Source organism: Excalfactoria chinensis, chromosome 2, assembly GCF_039878825.1.
Source record: "Excalfactoria chinensis isolate bCotChi1 chromosome 2, bCotChi1.hap2, whole genome shotgun sequence".
NCBI lineage: Eukaryota > Metazoa > Chordata > Aves > Galliformes > Phasianidae > Excalfactoria > Excalfactoria chinensis.
The window spans coordinates 94,073,410-94,090,665 of NC_092826.1; the positions used below are offsets into that span (position 1 = coordinate 94,073,410).

The 17,256-nt window shown below is 35.6% G+C and overlaps 1 protein-coding gene across 1 annotated transcript in view; it reads right to left on the reverse strand.

Annotated features, from left to right (window-relative positions):
* Positions 1-17,256, reverse strand: part of SUGCT (succinyl-CoA:glutarate-CoA transferase) — a 327,084-nt gene that overhangs the window by 277,605 nt on the left and 32,223 nt on the right. The window contains exons 7-8 of the mRNA XM_072329171.1: positions 8,789-8,880; positions 2,779-2,922 (exon numbers count right to left, since the gene is read on the reverse strand). Coding sequence (XP_072185272.1) covers positions 2,779-2,922; positions 8,789-8,880 — 236 coding nt within the window. The remainder of the gene's footprint in view (positions 1-2,778; positions 2,923-8,788; positions 8,881-17,256) is intronic.

The following is a 17,256-nucleotide window of genomic DNA, read 5'->3' on the forward strand; positions in this document are numbered from 1 at the left end:
ACTTCCTCCTTATTTACTAGCATCATCTAAAGGACACTATTTAAATGCTGACACTGAAAGGTCTGGAGCTGACAACTGTAAATCATCTGAAAGTCAAGAAATTCAAAGGAATTGTATGACATGGGTTAAAAGTTTATAGATACAGAAAGCTAGTGCTCACTGCAAAACCACATCCTAGCGGTCACTGCATCTCCTCAGTAAAATTCTAGTATTCTGTATTGTTGTACAGAAAGAAATTTTCTTTCATAGTCACAAACTGACAGAGAGCAACTGGACAAAACTGTTTGATATGTAACGTTTGAAATAAATGTTTTCTTATGATATTCTAAAAACAACATTTTTAAGAGAATGGGATTTCATTTATTGGATACTTTTTCTGTACAAACCAGACAAATAATGAACAAACTTGCCACTCAAAGGGAAAATTCTTTAAAAAGTGTAACTGATAGCTGAATTCACTTCAGTGCCCTCTGTCACTAGCATATCTGTGCAGGAAATTAACATCAAAAGCAACACAGTACTTTTCTATAAAGCATGCAGAAAAGTGATAGCGCAGACACAGATGGTCACGGGGTTGTTCAGGGATTTCCATCTATTTAAGAACTTTAACTCCTGGGGGTTGTTTTTCTTTTTCTTTCTTTTTCTTTTTTTCCACCCTCCCTTCAACCCCCACTAGATCAGGCTGCTTAGAGCACCATCCAGCCTGGCATTTAATACTTCCAGAGATGGGGCATCCACAACTTCACTGGGCAGCCTACTCCAGTGCCTCACCACCAGTGAATAATTTCTTCCTCATACTTAATTTAAATACACCCTCTTGTAGTTTAAAGCTTTTACCCCCTTGTCCTATCACTAACCTCCCTAACAGTCTCCTGCTTTCCCTCTAGGCTCCCTTTGAATGGTGGAAGGCAGCTACAGTGACTTCTAAAAGGCCTTAATAATACTCAAGGAATAGATTATACACTTATTGTGTAGAGAGAGATAGGTATTATTTATAGACAGGTATTATTTATAAGATACTTTAAATGTTCTTATACATATATAGATAGATATTCTTGTGTCAGAATTCCCAATTCAGTTGAAAGGATGGACAAAAGGAGAAGCATATTAGCTCAGTGTATGAAACACTGACAGAAGCAAAAAGTTTCATATATGTCCCTGCTCTCCTAATTTAACAAGAGGGCACTACAGCAGCACTTTTGCTTAACACATGGAAAAAAAAGATTTCTTTTTTTTCTCACTAAAAATGACTATACTCCAGTGAAACTCACACTCCAGAAGCAGCATTTCTTTGGCAACTAGATCACACAATCAACAAACTAAAAATCTACAGTTTCAAGTTCCTTGTTTTGATGATATCCATGAAAGACTCCAAAGGCTCACTCTTTTTAAAGACTCAACACATAAGGAAGACCTTGCTTTAGATAGTGTGGTATGTAAAACCATAATCCCTCTGAACAATCTGATTTTACCACAGTAATTGTCAAACCTTCCTCCTAAAACATTACCAACAGAAGCATTGAAAGCAATTTGTCTTACACTAATTATTTAGATTTTCTTCTACTGGTTCTTTTCTCATCTTTGATGATACTGACCTTTCAAGATTTACAAGTAAACAATAGTGTTTTGTTTTGTTTTTTTTGTAAGAAGAAGAAAACAAACCAGGGTAACTAGAAGACAAGATGTTCCCAAAGAGACTTGGCTGTCAGCTACATTTTTCTCCAACTACTTTAATGTGTTTTCAACGGGATTGATCATATTGGTTTGTTTTCCACTCTAAAATCTCATCTAAAAATAATATTCTCCAATTAAATAAACGTTCTCCTTAAAGCCTTAGGTGAACATCCTAAAGTAAATTTTGGACCAAGGTTGTAAGGTTATCTAAAACAAAACACATTTTTTTCATACAATTTATACATGTAGTCTATTACAAAATATCAATGTATTTCAGTTAAGTTAATAACAAGCATGGAACAAAATAACATATACGAAGTGTAAATATAACTACTGTCCCTTCACCATTTTTTACTTCTTCAGATAAGCACATAAAAGCCCAAAATCACATATCATGTACACTTTGTTCACCAATCTCTGAGTGTTCATTCCCTTTCCTCTATAAGCCAATGAGTGGCCCTAAAAGATAATTTTGTGAAATTACACAGATAGAGCACTTTAGCACTTTTTTTTTTTTTTTTTTTTTCATAGCTAAAGCTCCTTAAATAAACAAAAATAAAAGATTCTAAGGGCAACAGTGCTGACAAAGCAGGATGAATTAAGAGCTGCACCATCACACAGCCTCAATTCTTTCTACTTTCAGCATTTGATAAAATCACAAATAATAATACAGAAGAGTCCATTAAAAAGCCAAAAATCAGCAGACCGAAGAATCATAACATAACAGATGTTCAAATGCAATTTTAAGTTCTCATTATTAGCTGCACATGATACAGCTGTCATCATCAAAACATCTCTGTCATTCCAATTTTGATGAGATTTCTCTACAGCGTGTCTAGAGAAAATGCAGCATATTCACACTTATTTTATTACCCAGTTTTCTTCTCTAAAAAATGAAAAACAAACATATTCCTGTAAAAACTATAACCACATATAACTACCAGAATGGCATAATGAGGAAGCTGTCACTGACACAATTATTTTCATTAGTATTATTATCATAAATTATACTTTTTAATTTGTATTAATTTATATCAAAATAGCGGATTTAAAATCAAACATCTTAACAACTAAAAGCAGTTAGTTTATATTTTAAATTCATACCTGGGATGACAAGAGATTACAGTCAATGTGCATTCCTTTCCCAGTCCTATACTTCTGAAGCAAGCCAGCCATAATTGCTCCACATGTATACAAGCCAGTAGCAAGATCTGTCATGGCTACTCCTACTCTAACTGGTTCACCACCCTAAAGAAAAGGAAGACAACACTCCAAATGAAATAAAAATAAACAGAAAAGGAAAAAGAGGAAATAAGCAAAGCATTACTTTGTTTTAGTATGTTCCATGTAATTCTTAACATAAAAAATGTTTACACATTTCTTCATTGCAAGCAACAATAGATAAAAACATCTTTGAGTGAAACAAAACATAAAAGCTACTCCTAAAAAAGAGGCATTCTTGCAGTATTTACACAATTCCATGCATCAAGATTCTGCAAAGTCTGTAAACTGTGAATTAGTTTTTATGCTACCTCTTGCTCTAATACAATCAATACTTCAACACACAAATGTTTAAAGGACAGAGATAATGTCAGAGACAACAAAACAGAAGCCAAATGATTTCCACAGCACATTACCCCACGTGAATGACTATTTGAAAGGCAGAATCATACTTATTCATTCCTCTCAGTCTCCCCAGTTTGAAGTACTTTCCAAAATTTAAAAGTGTAACTAATTTTGTTCTCGGTAGAGAAAATTATACTTTGAAGATATAAAAATCAGTTATTTTAAGATTGTTACATATGAATTTGTCTTCTTGATTCTAGCACTTTCTTCATCAAGTACTAACCTACCTAATCTTTCAAGGCTAACAGTTCCTTTGCCTCAGTAAAACGTTAATCTTTACCTATTAAAACTAATTTCACAATTTCCTCTTACAGAACACTCCTATACTTAAGATGTCAAACTACTAGCACAACATTACTATGCTATTTTTAACATTGGCTTTCCACACAAGTCTACACAATTTCCATTCTTCCTTAGTGTGCCTAGTAAGATAATTCAGCAACTAGCAGCCCCCTCCTCACCTAAATCAACTTTTAATGCCCCCCCCCCCGCCGCCTTTTTGTGACAGGATTCATTCTCTAACTAACGTGAAATAGATTCATTTACATTTTCACATCTGTCCTGTGAAACAAGACATACGAAGCTGCTTTATGTGAACAGTGAAGCTTCACACATCCAGATATACCTTGCTTTCTTTGTAAAACTTCCCACCATAGATAGAGTTTGCCAGTACACAGTACTGCTATAGCTAATATTATACTAGCTTCCTGCACAAACTAAGGATCTATAAAATAGCTTTTCTTCAAATAAATCATTTTAAAATGAAGTCTATCCTCACCCACCCCTGAAGTGATGTTACCCTTCTGGTAGAAGAACAAAACAGTGTCTGGTAAGATAAAAATCACTGGGTTGAACCCCAGTTAGGGGCAGCCCCTACATCAGCAATACAAAAAGTGATCCACTATAAAGGGAAATTGTTTTGAAATGACATGCACAGTAAAAGTATTAATTTTTATTAGTCCTTACAGAATGGAAATAACTTGCTGCAGCTAATATTAATCAGCAAGGGCTGTCTATTTTTCAACAGCTCTGAATGGTATACTATGTGTATTCTTTTGTTATCATTTATTTTTAAGCTGAAGAATAGCCCCTCTGGTAATGTAAATTCTAATCATGTTTTTCTGCCTAGTGTCCAGTAAAACAAAAAATATTGCTTCAATAAGAAAAAATGCTTACTGAATACACTGCAGCACCATAAAGCTATCTAGTGCTGTATATAATGATCCATTTGGAGATACAAAGGGAACTTGTATCCAAATTGTTTTTATTTAAGTTCAAATTATTGCCCTAATGAGTTTCACGAAATTTTCAAAGGAATATTCATCTGACGCTGAATATGTTAAAGTAAAAGCTTTCTGTTCACCAAGTAAGAAACCTGAATGGGGCATTTAACCAATAAAGTACCGACAAGTAATGTCTTCTAGGACAATAAAATTGTCATCAGTATAAATTCAGTCCTTTTCACATATTTTAATTTAAAGTTAAAAATAATAATAGTAATAATTAACTGAGTCTGGCCCGAAGCAGCAACTTTCAATTCAAAATGAATTTGTGATACAGATATATATAAAATGGGTGTGAAGTTTTTACACATTAGAATTTCAAATTTCACAGGTGCCTTAACATTTCTAATACAGAGGTAATAAAGTACATACGTATGAGTTGGAAATCCATGCAGATTTCCTTATCTGCATATAAAAACATGATTTAAAGGTAGTATTCTACAGTAAATCGGTTTTAGTCAACAAAAGCACACACACAGCTGTTTGCACCTTTAATTCCTCAATATTGTAAAAGCCATAGTTTGATTTCAAGATTCACAAGATAACTTTGATTGGAAGCCTTTCAGAACAGCCAGCATTAAGTCATTTCAGTAAGAGCTGCTTCTTAGAAAAAAATGGAAAAAGGGTGAGATTCTCAGGAATTCCTCATGAAGGAATCTTCTCTTGTTTCTCAAATAATCAGATGAAAAATGCACATAACCTTTCACTCTTTTCAAGAGTTCTATTTCGTGCGTTAAATGTGATACTACTTTTGGCACTTTGCACTTCCATGTCCTATTTTTAATTATTTCACTACCTAAAATATAACTTGGAAAAAATAAACATTTCCACTGTGATCTACTGCCTGAAATTAAGTGTTATACACACTATTGCAGGAAATGTTATGTATGTGATCAAATTAATGAAGGTTTAAGCTTTACTTAAATTCCTGTGTAGTAATACAGAGATTTCATAGTATAATACTGAGAGTTACTGACTAAAACCGTGGCTGCTCAGTATTCAATAAAGGCAGGTCAACAGCAACAGAAAACTTTCTTAGAAATTAAATCAGTAGCCAGATGGCTGAAATAGAGTAAAATTTACAACATTAAATTTCTCTAAAATGCAGTTCTTATTGCTCTGGATTCTATCAATTTTAGAAATGTCAAGTACAGAACATAATTGTAATATCCTATTATTAAATTGCTTCGTATGGTGCTGTAAATACAAGAGCTACTACAAAAGTACTGCCTCCTATCTTATTATGATGGCCCATGATGTCAGAGGTGGATGTTGGTGGCATGGCAGTAGAGGTTGTATCTTCCTGCAAATACTCTGCTACACTTTGTTGTCATGAAACAGATGGAAGCAGACAAGCAGTCTGACAAAATGACATCTGACATGGAAGTGCATGCAAAGCAGAAGTCTATCACTGAATTCCTCCATGCAGAAAAATTTGAGCCCAGTGACATTCTTTGATTCTTCCTGAATGTTTATAGAGACCAAACAGTGGATGTGAGCACAATAAGGTGGTGGGTGGAGCATTTCAGCAGTGGCAGAAGTGACAGTGGGTCACCTCCCCGGTACAGATTTTGACAAGCATGGCATGCAGGTTCTTGCTCATTGCTGGTGAAAAGGAGCAGCTAATGGTGGTGACTATGTTGAAAAATACCGTTTTGTAGCTGAGAACTTGCTCTGTCAAACTCTGCCATTTTGCTCTTTGTATCCAGTGTAGTTTCCATGGAAATAAATAAGAAGTATTCCTTTCAGATCAACGTACTCATTCATTAATGTACCATAAAACTAAGCAACTCACTGATGTACATAGATGCTTTTTTTTCCACTTCCCAACTCTGTAGTTTTTCTACTACAGCTAAGACCTCTAAAGCACTGCAAGCACACTAAACAGTTCATCTATTAAAAAGTAGTTTCTACAGAGCACTGTTATACTGATATTATTATGCTGATTAAGTACAGCTACTGTGAGACAATATAGAAATAGCATAACTTTCTTTTTTTCATCAGTTTACAAGACTGACATTTTCAATTTACTGTAAGAAAAAAAGAGAAGAAATTATAATCTAGTTTACTAGAGTATGCTCTGAAGGGACATGTTGCTTTGAGGACTTTAAGTACAAATTCTTGTTATTAGGCAAAAAATAATAGTTTAATTAAAGAAAAAAGCCACAAAAGTGACCAAGATTATTTTCTCTTCTTTACTTCAGTCATTTCTCTACATATTGCCTGAAATAAACATTTCCTACGTTTTTTCATAGCTAGCTCTATTTAGAATTCAAAAATACTGAACAACATGCACAAATGTAGGACATGGGGATATTAGTTGAAAAGACTAAATTTCCAAGTTTTATTGGAAATTTAAAATTTTATTGATTTTAAAACCATTTTGGTCAAATTTCACTATAATAAAAGGCACACAACTTTGGAGCTACTGACCATCTAAGTCATTGAAACAAAACTGTCCCTCTGTAGAACAAAAAATGCTGTATTCAGAAACTGATAAAAAATATGTGACCAACTGCAAATGAAAAATAAATAATAAAGCATGTTTTAGCATGTTTATTTTAATCATGCCAGATAATAACTAAATTTGAATTAACTGTTAAAAGTCCCAAATGAACAGATGAAGCTGTTACCAGCAATGATTACATCATTTCTGATTACATTGCCTCAAGTCCTGGGGAGGTGATACCAAAATTTGGATTTGCAGTGTAGATCTTAACACAATCCTTTAATAAAATCCATCTTCATAAGTGTCAATGAGTAATATTGCTGTCATAGCACTTGTAGTTTCCATTGTTCGCATTCCTAAAAGCCTTACAAGAGCCCTGCACTTTGTTTTTTGTTGTTGTTTGGTTTGTTTGCTCACTCCCCTCAAATTTTCAACATCTGGAACTACTACTATTTGTCCCTCTGTAACTCTTAGTACTTCTACCTAACTTTGCATGGTATATTTTGAAAAGGGCATGAAATTTCTGGCATAGTATTAGAAGCAGTGACCACTCAGTGACAGGGGTTAATACATATGTGCCTTATGTATCTGAAGTAACTTTAAGGGCCACATTCAACTTCATCTTCTTGTATTCTGAGGAGGGACACCTTAAGAGTATGTATCATTAACACAGCAGCAATGTGTTGGGTTTTTTGTTGTTGTTTTTTTGTCTGTTCTTAACTTCTCCATAGAGAGGAGTAGAATAATTCTCTGGAGCATGGAGTTGTGATGCTTGCCATTGTTTTTGGCAGAAAATTAGTCTACTGGCAGAATATCATTCCTACAGTAATGTCCAGATCATCATACTAAGAATTTAGCTATCCACTCAAGAAAAAGGAATATCTGACAATAAGTACAGAAACTGGATGTGCTCCTTGTTTACTCAGGGCAGGCAAGGACCATGCTTTAAAGATCTACACTACTTTTTACAGACTATTAGGAGCACAGAAGACTATCTAGTGGTTGTGACAAGAAGAACGGACTTGTAACACTACCTCTCTCAAGAAATGACATTTGGAGACCTCATTACCTATAGGTGATTCAAGGACAACTTAAGCACCTATTTCACCAGTATTTAAGGACCTATTTCACCAGCATTTTTCTCTGAAGTAAAGATACATATTATATGTATCTCTGTAATCCAGATACCAAGCTACCCCTGTAATGCTTCCTGCGCTGCTGTATGATCCGACCATCTTGGATACCAGTGGGAATAGCAGCACATAAGAGCTTTTCCAGAGCCACTAGTAGTATGTCTCTGCAAATTTTCAGGCAAGGTGATTGGAAAGTTAAAAGTTATCTGGATGGCTTCACCATTCCAACTTATAAAGGTATTATGCATCTGCTATATCAAAGCAAAGGTGAGGCTTTCTATAAAAGTGTGGTTTCATTATCCAGCAGCTAATCTGTTACTGAAGTGATTGAAAGCCACACAGATTAATTTAAGTACTGATAACTTATTCACTGGAAATTTAAGATACCACTTTTCTTCCATTTTCTGTTTCTCAGACATTGACTTTGTTTTTAAGGCTGGAATGAGATACCTCATGGGTAAAAGTACTACCATTTTACTAACTTCACAGAGATAAGGCCTCTTGTTGGACTGTGAAGGGCATACATAGCAGAGCTGTTTAACAAAGACTAGCTAACACCACAATGTGATTAGTACATGGAGTATGTCACAGATTTTACTAAATTTAAAAATTGAGCACCATACCTCATGCCCTGTGATATGAGTGAGACCAGAAATGGCAGCTGCAATAGAGTCATATCCACCTCTCTGAACCATTGGACCAGTCTGTCCATAACCTAAAAGAGAGCAAATAGTAGTTCAATCAAGGACCAGCGCAACAAAATCTTCTTACTACTTTAGAATAAAATGGAACCAAGGGAGGGAGGGAGGTGGTGAATGGAGTTAAATCCAGCTAGCAACCAGTAACGGGTAGTATTTTCCCAAGACATTGGTACTGGGGTTTAACATATTTATTGATGACCTGGACAAAGGGATTGAGTGTACCTTCAGTAAGTTTGCAGATGTCGCGGAGTTGGGAGGAAGTGTCTGCCTGGGGGTAGGAAGGCCCTTCAGAGAGAGCTGGATAAGATGGATCACTGGGCTGAGGCCAATGGGACTAGGTTCAACATTACCAAGAGCCAGGTCCAGCACTTTGACCACAACAACCCCAGGCAACCCTACAGGCTTGGAGCAGAATGGCTGGAAGACTGTGTAGAGGAAACAGACCTGGGAGTATTGGTTGATGCTTGTCTAAACATGAGCCAGCAGTATGCCCAGGTAGCAAAAAAATGCCAATGTCATCCTGGTTTGCATCAGAAATAGTGCTGCCAGCAGGAGCAGGGAGGTAATTGTTCTCTTGTAATCAGCTCTGGTGAGGCCACAGCTCAAGTACTGTGTCCAGTTTGGGTTCTCTAACAAGAAAGACATTGACGTCCTGGAGCATGTCCAGAGAAGCACAATAAAGCTGGTGAGAAGTCCGGAGCACAAACTGTAGGAGAAATGGCTGAGGGAACTGGGATTGTTTAGTCTGGAAACAAGAAGGCTCAAAGGAGACCTTACTGCCCTCCACAACTACCTGAAAGGAGGCTGTGGCTAGGTCGTGGTCAGTCTCTTCTCCCACATAAATAGCAATAGGACTAGAGGGAATGGCCTTAATTTGCACCAGAGGAGGTTCAGGCTGGGAATTAGGAAAAATTTCTTCTCTGAAAGAGTCAAGTGCTGGAACGGTCTGCCCAGGGAAGTGTATGAATTACCATCAGAGGATGTCTCCAAAAAAACACATTAAGATATTGCATTAAGGTACCTGGTTTAGTAGGGAAATACTGGTAGTAGGTGGATGGTTGGGTTGGATTAGATGATCTTGTAGGTCTTTTCCAACCTTGGTGATTCTATGATTCTATGAAGCACAAGTATTTGAATTGTATTATTTAAACTAATAGAAAATGTCAAAGCCATTACGAGTCAGAGATTTAAATTTCTACTCCTTAAAGAGGTAGCAAATTCAAAAGTTCTTTTCTCTTTTCAGAACTCTCTAGCAGGAATACCCTAATTAGAGGAGCAAACAGTTAGGAGCTGTTACAGACAAGACTCTTATTATGGCTGGCATTTGTAATACAAAGTTTCTATATCACTTTGACCTGTGAGGACAGCATTAAACTAAATATGTAGATAGACAGATAGATCATCACATATTACAAGAAAAAAATCTCTCAGTCTTCACATTCCTTTTATTTATTCTCCCTAAAGAACACAATGGTAACCTGCTTGGTAGATGTGACAGTCAAGATTGGGTTTATTGCTCGCAGCACAAAATTAAGAATTGTTACACGTAATGGTAACCATCTTCAATACCTCCATTTGGATCAATGTTATTAAGTACAAAATTCATAAGCAGCTCCTAAAATACACTGCAAGATATTAATGATCACTTCCAAACTGCAGTTAAAGTACTTTGTTACTCCAATTCCTACTAATTAATTCATACCAAGCAAAACAATATCCAACAAATACATTGATTTCTACCACTGTGCAATGGAATACCTAATTACGTGCTAGGACATTTTTCTGTGACATCTGGGAGCCAAGGAGGCTAAGGAGCTCAGCTTCTATGCTCAGTGTTACAAGGAACATCAGGATACTAAAGCCAGCACAAGGACTTTATCAACAAAGCCACAGAACACATATTTCAGAAGAAAGGATTCACACTTTTCTTACATTCAATTCAACAGCACGCTGACTTTAATAATTGCAAGTGAGAAGAGGAAACTACAAGTTTATCCAGTGTTATTTTGTTTCTCTGACAAAGGCTGACTATAAGACCATAAAGAGCAATCCGTGGCCTTTCCGTTTGTATCAACACAGCTAAGTTCACAAAAAAGAAAAAAGAAAAAAAAAAAAAAAAAAGTCAGTTGATTTTCAAGCATAACTTGACTTGCAAATAAAATGTTGGATCCACACAAAAATGCTGTGAGTGGCTCCAAGCATATATCGTTATCTCACTGAGATGAAATGGAGCATTAAAACCACTTAAATATGTGTGGGTCCACTTCAAGAACAAAATCTTGCTCAATAATTAAAAAAAAAATACTCAAAACAACTTTAATTGAATAGTGAAAAGCATATTGAAGTCAGTGAGAATTTATGCACTGGTCTGAGTTATTAACAAAGAAAAGTCATCTCAACACGTCTGCTCACACAAATGTTTTCATAAACAGAAAACATCTAAAAATTAAACATTTAGTACACAGACAGAAAAATTATGTTTTTTTGCAATGTAATGACAAACATCCATCCTTTAAACACTAAACTGAGGAAAGGTGACAGGCAAAATTTCACACATTTTTCTAGCAGTATTTTAGAAATGTTGATTTTAAGTCCTTTTCCACACATGACAACAGCCTGATTTCAAGACAGAAATTATTTGATGCCTTTCTGGTTAATTTCACAGGTCCTAAAGGAGCATCTAATTGGTTTTCAAAAGTCACAAAAAGATTAAAATGGAAAGAAACGTAACTTTGGTTTTGATTTAAAGTCTGAATTGACAAATCTAGTGTAGAAGCAAAAATCTATTGTAGATGGTGTGGCAGAGAGCCTGTTAAATGCCTGGGAGAAAAAGAAGTCAACTATAAAAGTTAAGTGACAAATAACTATTTGTTATTTGTCTATTTGTTAAAACTATTTGTTCTTGTTTTGGTTTTGTTTTTTTTTTTTAAAAAAAAAGCTAAACATTATTGAGTAAACTTCACAGGTCAATGGAAGAACCCTGTTCCGATATTTTAGAAATAACTAAAAATAATAAATATTTTTTAAGAAAAAAGGCTTGAAAGAGGGTACACTTACATTCATAAAATCATTAGTAGGTGCACAGATCTCACCGTAGCACACATACATATGTACACTTATATTAAAATATATATATATTAAAATACCAACTGCGTGTTTGTCCAAAAACGCTGTGATCACATTTGAATTCAATGTGCAAAAGCACAAATTTGCAGTCAAACAGTTAAGCCTAAAAACAGGTTCCTGATTATTATAACATAGGTCAGGCCTTATCAACTTTAACCAATACATAAAATACCTTTGCCTAAAAAGACCGTCTCTGCTAATTGTAGAAAGAATAGGCTTCAGAAAGACAGTCTCAGAACATAGCTGATTACACTCTTGCTCTGAACTGCCTTCTAGTGAATTGTAGTACCAGAGAATTTTAGTTAGAGAATTTCCAAAATATTTTCTCTTGTAGAAGGGATTGCATGAATACTTAGCCTCAGAACATACACATCTCCGTTGTCTGAATATGAGAAAATATTTAAGACTTTTGATTCCTGTAAAATGAAATCTGAATGTTAAAAGGAAAAAAAAAAAAGAGGAAATTGTACCCTCATCCTCCCAAATCCCTATTCTATAATATTGATCTGATACCTGCCACATCTTCATCTACCTAGATCTCTCAGCTGCTGCATATAAACTGCTTTACTCTGCTGCAAAGTACTCATCAGTTCAACAGGTGAACTGACTGTGGGACACAGTATCCCCCTAGTCACACCTTCAATCTGTCCTGATCCTTCAGCTAAGTCTCTCTTCTGTGTGACAAAGGCTTCCTTAAAACAAACAGAACATGACCCAAGTATAAAGAACAAATTGAGCTGGCATCAGCTTAGAGAAAACAAGGGCCCTTGTGGTAGACATGTGCAAAGCGAATGCCGTAGCTTTCCGCAAGCAATCTTGTATTCCTCATGACATATCAGAAAATAATGGAGAAGTAACCTTAAAGGCTTCACTTAGCATCACCACTTATTCAGAACTTTTCAAATACAACAGCAAATACAAATTTGCAGTTGAGATATTAGAGAGTATATTTTTAACTAAGATTGCCTGAATCTCTTTTTGCTAGTATGCAGCACAACACACATTATATGAATATTCAAAACAAGACGTGTAACACGACAAAGGATACATCCCCTCCCACATATACTGGAGCATACAACATTTGAAGTTGTACAAAATAACACATGGGATGGAAAACAGCTAATATGGAATAATAATGCAGGTCACATCTGCTTTAGAATGCCTGCAGTTGCTCGAAGGGCAAATAGTCAATGTAAAGCAACAAGAGAAAGCTTGAGACACCTAAAAACATTTATATAGTAAATCTGAAAGACAATCAAAATGTATCAAAATAAACACTAAATTACTAAAACTAAAACCCTCATCACAAGTTGGGGGCTTACAGAGGAAGTAACTATGTTAGACAGTAATTGCAATTCGCTGAAGATTTATTTGGTAAAGTGAATTCTCAGCAAGTAAGCCTCCCATAAACATTGGCAAGATATATCCATTTCAGCTAGAGACAGAGGTGAGACTGCTGCAACTATCTGATTAAATTACAGCACTGTTAGTACATCACAGCAACTGCTGACAAATGGAAGGACTGAGTGTTTATAACAAGAAAGATCAGAGAGACCTAGCAAAATAAAGACCCTCTTTATTGGGAAATAAAACTTAGCTGCTAATCAGAAGTTGGAGACACATTCCTGCCCTGATGAAACGGAGCCAATTAATATGAAACAGAAGCCACTTCTGACATCATGAAGGTAATCATTTCTGTGATTAGTGTGCGAGTACCATCTGAGGGCACTCAAGCTTTGAATCATACCATGGGAAAAATGATAATATTTACAGGCATCATACGGGGTTATTTTTTCCCTACATTTTTATATGTCATAACAAGTGACTGCTAAGTTTATCCACTTAAATACAATCAAAATTGTTAGAATATATTTATCACACAAGACACGCTTTGCTGTGGAATCCACACTAAATAATTCTGTTCTGGGACAGAAATAAATATTATGAAGTGAGAAAGGTCAGGCTGAAGATTAGAAAAAATGCAACTACGGTAAAAGCTGTTAGGCTGAACAAAAGTGTTATTAGTGAAGCAGCCAAATGCCAGATGGTCAAAAATGTCACATTAAATTTAAAAATGGTAGCAAAAATTGTTTCCAAAGAAAGCTCTGTTAGAAAAACAGACTAATATGTCTTTCCAGGTTGAGCTTTATAATACCATGTAATCTACAACATAGCTTTATTTCATTTTTGCCAGATGACAGTGGGATTTTTAGCCACATTTATGGCAGGCATTCTTCACAAATTTTAAGAAAGCAGGCAAACCAAATAAACAACTTTGTCCCAGACAAACTTCCATGTGTTTGTAGATCACATGGCATTCCAAGTCGCATACTGAACATGCATTTGGACACTCCAGTTTGCTTACTTAGGGGCTACTGATGATATGATGACAGAAATTCCTAACGTGTATAAAGACAGTTCATTCTGACTAAGAGCCACATGCAAACATCTGGGACAAACAGACAGCGATGTTTTGCAATATCTCCACTGAAACAACATTCACCTTGGAAACAATGTTTTTAGGCAGGTAACTTTTGATCCATATGGGTTTTCTAGAAGGGTTAAAAATACTTCCTTTTTCCTCAGGCTGTTGTACACTTGATTTGTACCTGATGAAATTTAAGTTTCCCTTGGATCCACAGTTTGCCACCTCCAAAAAAAGCAACAGAGAAAATTTTAAAAAATGAAATAAAAAAAAGCAAGCACAACTAACAACATAGAATCTGGAAGGAAGAAAAATATAGTATTACTGCAACACCTGAAGCTATCACTCTCATTTCTTTATTACCATTTGCTTTCAAGCTACTGATGGCCTGGTAATTAGCTTCTAAAGGGAAGTCTGAATATGCTATTATCTTGTGTCATAAAAATAAAAGTCAGCATTTCTCATGATGATCTTTCTGTGAAATATTCAGATCATATGCTAGAGAAAACCAAAAGCCATAATTTCTGCTCTTCTTCATGATCTGATAGCATGATAAAATTTTATAGGACAAAATATAAAACACATTGTGCTAAAAGGAGAGAAAAAAACAACATGGAGACATGCTGTCAACACAGACAAATTCCTTGTAGCTCAATTCCCACATGACAAATGACATTATAAAGTCAGCATGTATAGGATATTCTGAGCAAAACATAGACAAATATGTTCAACATAGGCATTTCTACAAATAGGAACTAAACATTGTCACAAATTCAATCCAGATAGATGGCTATCCCTGCTGAATAACAAATTAATGAGAAACACCTTTTTACTTGTTCTATTGCCAAAAGAAAACATTCAATTAAAGACAGCTTACAGCTTTACTTAATAAAGATTAATGAAACAAGCAGAAGAACACAAGCAATTCTCTATAATGAGAAAAGCAAAAATCTAACAGACGTATTATATGAAACTTTGCAATGTCAGAGCTGCCAAAGAAGTTTGCAAAACCAGTAACAACTTGGAAAATGCTTGCCATGTGTTGGTCAGAAGGAAAGGAAGTACAGCTTCCTGGGTAGGCAAGCTTACGGGAGATCAGGACTGATATGACGAAGATGAAGTCACAGCAAGCTCTCAGAAGAGATGAAAGGATCAAAAAATAAACTTCAGTCAGCACACAAAACTTCACCAACAATCTGATAAATACATTTCATTTTTCCACTGATGACTGTGAATGCATACGGTGTATCAGTTACCTTATTGCTTTTACACATGGTGATTTAAACATTCTAGGCCAGTATTAAACAACATCATGTGTTATAAATTGGAAGGCAAAGATAAAATAAAATGATTAAATCCAATCATAACTTTCCACCAGAATTTAGCCACTGAAAGACTAGAAGTGGACAAACAATAACCTCTGCGAGTTGTCCAACTCCATGCAATTCTCATGTGATCTGAGTACCAAGCCTCACCCAACTCCTCTAGAAACACCAACCACATTTCTGAGACGCAGCCACAGACCATCTCAAACAATGCAAGTCTGGCTTTCAGCAGACTTGTAATCAGGTCTGGAAATCCCTGGGACATATTTTCTTGCTCTTCAAGATGCCAAACAAGCCAAGAGAAAGTAGTTGTCTCTATAACCCAAACTGTAAGCACCAAAAGGGTGCTCCTATCATTTTTATTTTATTTTTAAACAACATCAGCTTAAACTTATCACATTAAGAATTTCAAGGCAGTAACTGTTTCCTAAGCTAAGTGGAGGTGGTATTCTAGACAACCTCAGGAATCAACTCAGTGGTCATTTTCTGAAAACAAGATCAATTCAAAGCTTAAGCTCTCAGAATACACCTTGAATTAAGTACTCAATCTCCCTCTGACTCCCTGTAAGGAACCTCAGACAGAATTAAATTCCCCATTGCTGTTTTGAGTTAATACAAATATTCCTAGCTACATACCTGTAAAGGTAAGGAATCACTTCTTGTACCCTGCTTAGTTCAGAGGATCTTATGTATCCAAATACTTACACTGTAAAAGCTCATTTTAAATTAGTGAGGCCAACCACTCTGAGCAGAGTAGCACAGGCATTTCGTTAAGCCAATCCACGTCGTAACACTCTCCGAGGAACTAGTTAAATATTGAGGAGAGCTGCCCAGACAGACTCCTGTGGTACTTCATCGGTGGGACTACTATCCTGTGACTGACAGAATTTTAAAGTAACTACTTATTTACACATTTATTTTGCACCTGAAGCAACCAACGTTCTTTCTAAAGTGGTTAAAAACTTAACAGACCATCACTCATTGTGACTGCATACATATAGTATTCTTGACAAACAAATCTGTATTGCCAAGTCCAGTTGGAAGAAACCAACCTGGACTGAGTGCTTCTTTGCATCCACCTTTGGGCACACGTGCATGTACTAGAACTATGACCTCTCCCTTAAGATATATCATATAGCCCCTCAAGGGGCCTTAATTACTACAAGTTGAAGCTGGGAAAGAGTGTCAAAAGCTCAAATGAAGATAGATTTTTTTTTCCAAATGTTTCCTCAAATCTTTCCAAAACAAATCTCTGAAATATAACCCCTAAAGATTTAATTCCTGAAGATTAAGTTATAAGGAATACAATATATTTTTTAAATTCCAGGCTCTCTTTCCAACACAATAACTTTACTGATTTTTTTTTTATTTTTAGAGTTTGACTATAGCTCTCTGGTTTATACATGTTACGCATATAAACACAAGTTCAATCCTTACTTAGCTCAAAGAATGAGTACCTAACTCTGATTTCTGTCATCACAGTAAACAGTAAAACGAGATTAATTTAGAGTCCT